Source organism: Cynara cardunculus, unplaced genomic scaffold (genome assembly GCF_001531365.2).
Source record: "Cynara cardunculus var. scolymus isolate 2C unplaced genomic scaffold, CcrdV1 Un_Scaffold_8815, whole genome shotgun sequence".
Taxonomy (NCBI): domain Eukaryota; kingdom Viridiplantae; phylum Streptophyta; class Magnoliopsida; order Asterales; family Asteraceae; genus Cynara; species Cynara cardunculus.
In genome coordinates this window covers 1,393-12,200 of record NW_020204480.1, presented here as the reverse complement: position 1 = coordinate 12,200, position 10,808 = coordinate 1,393, and the positions used below count along the sequence as shown (strand labels likewise).

At 33.1% G+C, this 10,808-nt stretch overlaps 1 protein-coding gene across 4 annotated transcripts; it reads left to right on the top strand.

The window, feature by feature from the left end:
- The first annotated feature begins 206 nt into the window (after positions 1–206).
- LOC112505171 (endo-1,3;1,4-beta-D-glucanase-like) lies at positions 207–4,433 on the top strand. Of its 4 annotated transcripts, none has more exons than XM_025109120.1 (8): positions 207–459; positions 705–726; positions 1,422–1,548; positions 1,942–2,032; positions 2,420–2,509; positions 2,937–3,034; positions 3,142–3,269; positions 4,105–4,433. In XM_025109120.1, the coding sequence occupies exons 1-8, from the start codon at positions 312–314 to the stop codon at positions 4,106–4,108; spliced, it is 708 nt and encodes a 235-aa protein (XP_024964888.1). In that variant the 5' UTR covers positions 207–311; the 3' UTR covers positions 4,109–4,433. The 4 variants fall into 4 exon arrangements, with proteins under 4 accessions (XP_024964888.1, XP_024964887.1, XP_024964884.1 ...); XM_025109119.1 differs by having other exon boundaries at positions 4,102–4,433; XM_025109116.1 differs by having other exon boundaries at positions 3,889–4,433.
- Positions 4,434–10,808: the final 6,375 nt, after the last annotated feature.

Genomic DNA, 10,808 nt, shown 5'->3' with positions numbered 1-10,808 from the left:
GTAATTATGTACAGTTTATTTATAATATTGAAGTTTAAATAATATTTATCAATAAACGATATTTTATATGTAAAAAATAATTTTTAAACATTTTTATTAAATATTTTATAATATAGTATATATAATTATCCCCGTTTGACTTGTTCGTTATCACTTACAGCATTTTAGCCGAGTATTCAATACCAAATATGACTTTTTTCCACTTTGGAACGTTTGGGACAATCGAAGAACGGGAGACGAATAAAACACAGTACTCAGGTGATTAAATTGCGTGTTCCATTTTTAAGTTGGAGCGGGTGTTTCTGTGAGAGATGTCGGGGCCGGAATGCTATGCAAATCCACCAGAGATGAACAGTAGTTCTGGAAACGGGAGCATCGAAGAAATCGGAGGCCTGAAAGCCTATGTTACTGGAAATCGCTCTGCAAATCTGGCCATCTTGCTTGCTTCTGATGCTTTTGGTAACAATTTCATCATCCATCCCTCACTTATAATAATAACCATGGCCTATAACTTTGTTTGCGATGACTTTCACTGCAAATTGATTACAAATTACTGGTGATAAAACAAACTATAACAAATATTAAATCAATATCCTTTGGTTTAAAATTACTGCTAACATCTTTATTAATACAATTTGTTTCAAATATATGATTGAAGTTGCAAGGGGTTTTTTGATTTTTATTTGTAATAAATATGTATGCAGGTTATGAAGGAGTTATGTTGAGGTAATTGTGAAAGGTTTCAATTCCATAATCATCTCATCATATTTGATTCACATAAACGATAGTTAGATACGCATGTGTATACGGTGTATACAAGTAATTGAAGATGTGTTTTGGTTTTCATGCGGCAACAACTCACTGTACCTTATACATGAATGGTTATTGGAGTGTTTTTTTCAGTTTTTTTTGTCGTTTTCCTTAGACTCGACCCTATATATATACTTCTTTTTGTTTTCAAGTCTAATTTTAATTTCGACATCCTTCTTAAAATCTGATTTTTTTTCATTTAAATGTCAATCTCCTCTGTTCTTTATCTTGGTCTCTCATTTTCACCCACAAATGCATCTGTCTTTAGAATTCAAGTGAATGCAATCAACTGGATGTAGATTTATATTAATGGGTTTGTATCATGTGGTTTTCGTGACCATCTGTACTCGGGAACTAAAGGAGCATCTTTAATTAATGGTCGGACTGTTTTCATTACCAAATACCAATGTGGGATCTCCGGACATAGGATTTGGGTCAATGCATGGTAACAGTTAATCCAGCTTAAACAACAACGGGTGGTTTAGAGATATAAGCTACTCGAAAGAATGTAACAAGAGATCGATGAAGCATAAATGAACAGTAAGAGTTATAATGGTTTAGAGAAACATGCACTCCTTAAGATGAGGTCGATATTTTTGTTACTTGTACAGGAAACTTGCTGACAAAATATCTGCTCTTGGATACTTGGTTGTCGTTCCTGATTTCTTCTTTGGGGGTCATATTTGCACCACGAGTCCTCCACAAGTTCGAGCAAACTGGTTACATAATCATCCTCCAGTCAGTTCTCTTCATTCCTTTTCTTTTCCATAGACTCACAAAACCACCGCACCTCAGCAGTAGGATCAAATCACAGGCCTGCTGCTGACTTGCAGTGATTTTTCTCCCCCATGTTGCCTGTGGGTGTATAGCCTTTTTTGAACATGGGATCAGTAGAGTATAGATGATGAAGATTTTATTTACAAACTGGTGGTCTGTCCCCGATAGCATTATCATTTTTTTAAAGTATATAATATTTATATACTGCAAATTAATGAACTCACACACCCTCCTCACGTGTAAACCCTCTATATACCACTAGACGATAGGCCCTTTGGTAATAGCATCATCGTTGTTGGGTGAATAATTTGATCATGTATAATACCTTTTGATGCATAATTTGAGTGTATTCAGGAAAAAGGTTGTGAAAATGCAAGGAAGATAATTGCTCAACTTAAAAGCAGAGGAGTATTTGGTGTAGGGGCTGCTGGTTTTTGCTGGGGAGGTAAGTTGCTTTTATTTCCCGTTAAATAAATTGCACCAAACATCCTTAAATAATTACAATATAAACCCCAAATGAATTATAATGATAATAAATAGATAAGTAAATAGACTAGTTTAAATTTAAAAACTTGCTAAAAAGAGAAAATGTTGAAACCTTCTTTCTAGTATGTAATATTCATATACATATATCAGTTGAAACATTCACAAGCTTCTCATTAGTGAAGTTTGAACTTTTGACTGACTCCTAATCTTTTAGTGAGGTTTTGACCTTGGACTGACTCCTATTCCTTAGTGAAGTTTTAACCTTGGACTGACTCTTTGGTAAGTGCTGATGGAAGTAATTTTCTGGCTCGGAAGAGAGGTTGTATATTTCTTATTTTGTTTTCAGGAATGATGGTTGCTAAATTGGCAAAATATGACGACATTAAGGCTGGTGTTATATTGCACCCTGGTCGCCTCACAGACGATGATATCAACGGTATGTTTTTGCTCCCTTTTCTTTGGGCAATGTTATCAAAATGACCAATCTTGGAATAAAAAAGTGACATCTTAACCATTGTTTCAGCATTCTTATTGATTCCACTTATCGGTGGATTCACCTTTACCTAAGAAGTGGTACCCACTTTTCCATGCATTTCGCCTTATTTTCATGCATTTGCATGGAAAACAATTACTTTTTTCTGTCGTGTGGATCCCACTTCTGACGAAATCAAAATGGTGATTTTGAGAATAAACCCCAATGTGAGAATGCATAAAAACATAGTCTTTTTATACCAAAAATGGTGATTTTAAGAATAAACCCCGACGAAAATTCTATTTTATGAGAATGCATAAAAACATAGCCTTTTTATACCAAAAATGGTGATTTTGAGAATAGACCCTGACGAAAATGTTCAATGTTTCAGAGGTGAATGTTCCCATTGCCATATTGGGAGGCGAGCTTGACAAACTATGTCCACAAGAAGAAGTGAAACATTATGGGGACATTTTATCATCAAAACAAGTAAAGCTCTCTTCTTAATTGTTTTTACCTAAAAAGTTAACGAGTTTTTAATTATTTTGCATGTGTTAGTAATGAAATAAAATTCTTTTTGTGAATAAAATGTACAGGTTGAGAGCTTTGTGAAAATATTCCCAGGTGTTAGTCATGGGTGGGCTTCAAGATACAGTGAAGATGATGAAGTTGCCGTAATGAGTGCTCAAGAGGCTCATACAGACATGCTGAACTGGCTTACCAAGTATGTCACATTTTAAAAGCCATATATATAGGGGCATAAGTTAAATAAGAACCAAAAGAAAAGGTGAGAATTCTGAAAACCAAAATCATGTTTTGTTTCACTTTGTAAATCAATGCATGTATATGAGAATATAGTGTTCTTTCACAATATGAAACATAAAATACACATTGTGAAACACCACTACATTTTACTGAAGCATTTTTTCACGTGAAACAACACACGATTACTGGTTCTCATGGTTCTAAACTTTTTTGTGGTTCTCATTTGATTATTCCCTGTATATATGTATATGTATATATAGGAAAGATCAAGGTAGAACTCCGAAAAAGAACCAAAAAAACTTATCCAAACCGTTAGATTGAATATAACGGATGTGTGTGTAGATAATATATATATATATATATATATATATATAATAGTTGCGTACCCCTGCAATAATATGCCAATGCATCTGAATTCTGTATCCGAGAATCCAAAACATCAATCATGCGTCATGTTTTGTTCTATTTTTTGTCGCATTCAGTGCTTATACTATGGTTTTGTATGGTTTTGAAACACGAATAAGATGGTATATAAATTCAAGACTAACTGTTTGACCCCCACAATTCTCAAATGTAAGAGTAATGAAAAATATTCTAAGTATGGAAGTCTGGAGACCCGACGGAGATCCAAAAGAGGAGCATAATAATTCTAAGTGCTAAAGATCAGAGATACCATGAACACAATTCAGAGAGGCTATGAAGATCGGAAGCACTTAACCTGATGATCATCTACTATTAAAGAGTTCATTTGGTTGATGAACTTAGCCTTTCCATAACTCCTCTGGTTTCAGCAGCTGAAGAATCACACAAGTATCAACCATTGTTCGATCAGATCAAGCCTAACCAACTGATGCATGGAGGACGCTGATTGGATACGCCACCTATAGAGACAGTTGGACGACTTGACACATGGAAAGTCGTGACTCATCGCCAGTCAAATTTGGTTATTCTAAGCAGTTAGAGATAATCATTATCACTCATTATCACTTCTAGATAGATATCTTTTCTACGTTTATCTCATAGATATCCTATCTTAGATTGTTATCCCTTAGACTAGATTTCTAGTATAAATAGCTTCCATATCTTGTAATTTTGGTTGACCTTCCCATTATAAATAATTACTTGTGATAGCTTCATACGTTCTTGAATGTTATCCAAGTTGTTCCTATTTTCTTTATCACCTAAAGGTAGATTTAGGTCTTTTTGCTTAAATCTTCTTGTTGATTGAGAGATCTGAGATCAACAACTGGTATCAGAGCAAACTGATTGATTTTTTAATTAAAACGATCAATTTGAATATGTGTACTCAATATTCTCTCAATTTCTTTTGGATTTATATTTCTAATCTTCATACTCAAGTTCTTCTAAATTTTCTCCAAATTCATCATCAACGGCCAACCTTACAGCGTTGGATCTCTCATAAAACACCCAACTCTTCAACGTGAGGAATATCCTCAATGGAAGATCAGAATGATAAATTTCTTCAAGGGGATGGACATAAATCTCTATAGATCTGTCACCAATGGCCCATACATACCTCATACACTAATTCCTAGAGTTCCTGCCACTACCAATGAAATTCCAGTGTACTTCGTTCTGAAGAATGAGAAGTCCTGGAATGCTGAGATATTGAAAAAGTGGAAATAGACTAGAAGGCCAAGAAATTTCTCATTATGACAATCCCAAATGAGATTTTTCAATCTCTAGACACATGCAAGATGGCGAAGGAAATCTGGGATGAGTTGGCAAGCCAACTAGAGGGAGGGGCCAAGGCCAAGAAGAACAGAAGGGCCAAATATGTGAATTGGATACATGAATTTCAAAGTACTTTCAGATGAACCAATCCAAAAAATGTGTGACCGACTCAATACGTTAATAAATCAATGTCGTAGAAATGACATCACAAGAAAAAAGGAAGAAAACAACGTTCTATATCTCAAAAGTCTCGGCAATGAATGGACACAATTTTCCATGTCTCTACAAGCAAACCAAGATCTGGGTAGCTGGTTGTTTCATGACGTATATGGAAATCTTGCTGCTGAAGAGCAAGACATCATGAAGAAAAAGGTGTCCATTGGAGGATCTCTGGCCCTTGTCTTTGATGAAAAAGAGACTTCCAGAGGCTCTTCAAAGGAACATCACAAGAAGAAGGCAAGAAGGCCTTAATAATAGGATCATAATATGAAGATGAGAGCTCAAATTCAAACGATGATCTCAAAGCGTTGCTAAATCTCTTGCTCTTATCACTAAACAGTTCCAAAGAAATTCCTCAAGAGGCCCTATGAGAAGGACAACAAAGAGAGTTCAGAAATGAGAGATTTCTGCCTCATCATGAGCAGAAGACAGTAAAGTTTAATCAAAGAGATGAAAGGAGAGAAGACAGAAGAGAGGAAGCCAGAGAAGACATAAGAGAAGACATGAGAGAAGAAGGAGATGGAAGAAAAGAAATGTTAGGATCAAGTTTTTGTGCTTAATATGTTGTATCCAAGCTTTATGCTTCTAGTGTATGTCTTGTATCTATATAGGTGCTTTGTTTGTAATCTTTATCAGAGTGCGCTTAGAAGAGCTTAGCAAGAATTCATTTGTAATCATTTGAAGAGTCTAATACATTTGGTGCTTAAAGAATTCTCTCTCTACAATTTTCTATTTTCTCTCCACATTTTCATAATTGTGCTAATTGTGATCTTGAATCTTTGGATTGTTATTGATTAGTCTTTCTGGGATTATCAATTGATATCAGAGCAGATTACAACAACTTAGAGGATCAGATTGAAAATAATCTGACTGAATTTGAATCTTAATTGGACATTTCTTGATCGACATTTTTCTTGCTACTGTTTGAATCAATTGTTCATAATCTTTTTGAATTTTGATGTATGTTTGATTGATTTGTGTTCGAATTTCCATTTTGGATTGTTTAGAACCATTCATTTTCGAAATTGAATCGATTTCATATATCAATTTTGAATTTTTTGGCAATTCGTGTTCTTGAAGTGTTCATACACTGTTGTTGCGATTCTCATTAAAATTGGACCAATTTGATTTTTTTTTTGGCATGAACTGGTATTAAAAACTTGTTTTTGATCATCTTGCAAAATAATTTGTACAAGTTTTATCCTTGTTCGAGTGATTTTGAGTCAATTTTTGGAAAATCTGTGCAAGTATCCTTTATCGCCTGTTGAATTGAAGTGTTGTCCGATATCTTGCCTTCATCATCTATTGAATTGTTTTCATCATTGGTATTTTGGGCGATTAGAATTGTTTATCAATAAGGATGTAGGCGATAAGGAGTTTTGATTGATTAAGTGTTATCTGATAAGGAATTGTATCCAGTCAAAGCTTGTCGGATAAGAGCTTGTGATCGATAAAATCTTGTCCGATAAAAGGTTGTTATCGATAAGAGAAGTTGTGCGATAAGATTTTTGGTCGATTAAAGGTTTGTGCAATAAGCAGGTTTGTCCAATAACCTGTGTTGAGAGATAAAAGTGGTGTGTGATAATCGTTGTGTCTGATAAGAAAGTTTTTGAAAGTGTTAAGTGTTGTCCGATTAGCAAAGTGATAATCTGGTTTCTAAGTTTTGAACTCTATTAAGATCGAAGATTTAATCAATATTTTGAAGTGATAAAAATGGCTTTTATGATAGAAAGAGAGAACAAGGAACTGAAAGAGAGAATTACTGAGTTGGAATTTTTTTTGGAAAAGGAACAAGATAAATATATTGCAATGTTTTATGAAAACAATTCAAATCTATGCTGGGCCAAAGATATGGTTAAGGAAAATGATCAATTTTTAAAAGAAAATAAATTTTTAAAAGAACAAATTGATGAATTTTTTCTAGAGGTTTTTCGTCTGATTATCAAGAAAAAAATGTTGAGCAAATAAAGAAATTCTTTGAATTGACAACTAGAGTTTATGAAGTTGAGAAAGCATTGACTTCTGAAAGAAGAGTGTTTGAGAAAGAAAAGAAAATAATAGTAGAACAGGAAAAGTTGATAGAGGCTGAAAGAAAAGAGTTTGAAAAGGAAAAAAATAAATTTTCTGATGTTGTTAAGAAGTTTGATGCTGAAAAGAGGTTTAAATAGACTGAAAAGAAATTTCATGTGGAAAAAAAAATCTTGAAACCAAGATTAAAGCTCTTGAGTTGAATAATACAAAGCTTTCAGAGAAAATATCTGAATTTGAGAAGATAATTATTCTGGAAAGAACTAAGTTTGAAGCTGAAAAGAAAGAATCTGAGAAGAAGTATCTGGAGATTTCAAAGAGCGTTGCTGCTAAGCAGAAGAATTTGGATGAAGAGAGAAAGTTATATGCTATTGGAAGAAAGAATGTAGCAAAGAAAACGCAACAATAGCTAAGGAGTTGACTAAAAAGATGAAATGGTTAAATGTTGCCTCAGATTATGAGAAAGAAGTTTTTGAAAAGGAAAGGAATGTTTTTGAAAAAGAAAGAAAATTTTTGGAAAGCAAAATTTCTGAACGTCAAAGAAGTTATATGAATTAAAAACTAATCTTGCGTCTGAGACGAATATGAGATCTGAGTTTAAAAAGAAATATGATTTAGTTACTTAAGAAAGAGATCAGTTGTTAAAGAAACTCAAAGAATTTTTTGAAACTAGTACTTCAAGTTCAACTAATTCTCTTTCTAATTGTAAAATCTGCATGAATGATAGTTCTATTGTCAAATCCAACAGTTATTCAAACAGTTCTAAATCAAGTGTTTCAAAGAACAAATCTCATATTCCAAATCAGTTCTACAAAGGTTATGTTATTGAGTCAGATAATCATTTTAAAGAATGAAAAAGATTTGGTTGAAGAAATCTGATGTAAAAGATTCTGATGGTAAGTCTTCTCAATATACTATTTGTAATAAGAAGTCATTTGTTTCTAAGACTGTTTTACCTTGTGTTGTTAAAACTACTAACCAACTTATCAGTCTTAGCAAGAGAAGGATTCACTGTTCAAATTGTGAAATAGATGACTTTATTAACAAAAAGAAAGCTAACAACTGGTATGTAAAAGGCTGGAAGGAGAATAACAGGTATGATAACAATTGGTATGGTACTTATTGCATATCTGATTTCCCTGTGAAGAGTTTTAGAATGAAAATATCTGATTTGAATAAATGGTATGATACATACAATATTCCTCAAACCAATGCTAACAAATTAGGATCCATGAAAGTATGGATACCAAAATCTGTATAATCTGTTTTGCAGGATTATCATGTACTATGTTGAATTCAGACATTGAATTACATGATAAACTTATGTTTGGTTTGAGGGGGAGCATATGGAATTTGAGCTTTAAGATAGCTTCTACATCAGTTTAGGACCTGGCCTTCAACATAGCTTCTAAGCACATTAGTTTAGGACCTAATCTTCAATACAACTTCTGAACAACGCAGTTCAGAACCTGAGCTTATCTCAATAAAGGGAGTATAATGTTTATTCTTTTATACTGTTTTGAATGGGATATTAATTTAAAGGGGAGTGTATGTATTTTTATTAATTGGTGTCAACTATTTTAGTGTTTGGATTTTATCTGATATAGTTTCAAAAGGGGATTAAGTAATTTGTTATTCATATTGAATATAAGATGGAAATTTTAACTGATATTTTTTACAGGTTTTTTGAAGGAATAAGAGTTGGGAGTGAAAGTTCAATCCGAACATAATTCTGTCCGATGACGTCCTAATTCGGTCAAAGGTGTGTCATATGAAAAGATAATCCGGATAAAGTGTTGTCCAATGAAGATGGTATCCAACTACACTTTGAGCAATATGGTATTATTCAAAGATGTATTGAGCGATGAAAGGTACTCCGGACATAACCTTGTCCGATGTAGTGACAATCCGGACATAAATTTAAGCGATGAGTGATCTTGTGTTGAGCGATGAGGTAACATCCTTGAGCGATGAGTGTAGATAGTTGAGTGATGAGAGACTTGTGTTGAGCAATGAACTCCCCTCATCGACCACAATGGTGAGCGATGAAACCTCTCATCGGGTAGGCTTTGAGTGATTTTTTTAATAAATTTTTTTAATCAATATTTTTTTTGCATGCTTGTTTTTATATGCTTAGAAGAAGAACAACTTCTAAGTATATTAAAAATGGTTTTACAAATGTTCAAACCACTTCTTTGATCTCAAATATTTTATGATTTTAAGAAGTGAGGATTTAAATGATTATTTTTTGTTTTGTTTAAAACGAGTACTATCTTTGAACGGGTATTTCATTGAGTTAATACTTGTGTATTTTCTCATCATGTATAATTCTAATACCTGATTCAACTATCCTTAAATTTCGTTATTTCCATGTCTCATATATTTGTTGATAATTTTGGTGGAAATACACTCGTTTGAAATTCAAATTGTTTTTCGTTGTGCGTTATTTCATATCAATGATTCAATTTTTATCAGAAATAATAATTGTGACTTGTTCTTCACAATTAGACATTCTAATCATTGTACATTTGTTGATAAACATTGTGCTTTGAGTCATTCTGTTTAGCATTTGAATTTGTTTCTTCATATTTCTAAATAGATACATTCAACGTGTTAGTTTCTGAATAACCCAGTTCAAAACCTATTCTTCATATATGACTTCTGAATACATCAATTCAGGACTTATTCTTCATTTTTTCATGAGACTTAACGTATATATCTCTGAATGTGCAATAATTTTCTGAGTGCTAGAATATAGAAGTTTCAATGGTTAATCCAATACCAGAAGGACCTACCTATGAAACACATCTCTAGCTTAGATATAATTTTGAAAGGGAGTGTTTGAGGTAAAATGTTGAGAGATTGAGTGTTTGTGATCTAAAAGAAAATGGTGAGTGTGTGATAGGACTTAAAAGAAATACATATAGTCTTTTCTAAACTGAAATAGTTAACTAGGTAGACATACTCACAAAAGATTTAGATGCACCTCCGGTCTTCGAACTTTATTCTGTGCACTTTGAATCTTTTGAGCCAAATATACACTTGAATGATAATATTTTCTTTTACACTTGCACGAGTCTTTGTGATCCTTGCATATCTTTGTGATATTGCCAGAACAGTTTGAGAAGTTAGTTCTGAAACTTTACTTCAGTGATAACTGGAAGTCCTATCAGAGATTCATTATTGTCAACTCTGAAAATAGGCCACACAATTATTTTTAATTGTTGTGAAAATAGTTTCTAAATGTGCTTCTATGTTTACCCAATATTCAAGAGGGGGGGGGGGRGGGGGCGACAATGTAAAGATCTATTTTTTAGAAGGAGAAAATGCTATTATGACAAAGATTATCTTTCAGTGGATGAGAAATCAAGTTTAACTGTTGAGAAAAGATGATTAATTTCTTTAGGCAGAGTATATCTGAAGAAGTATCTAAAAGGGAGAATGTTACATCTTTGATTATTCATGATGTTTAGAATTCTTTAAAAAAGGGAGAATGTTAGATCTTTGATTATCCATGATGTTCAGGATTCTCCTAATCATCATGAGAGGGAGATAT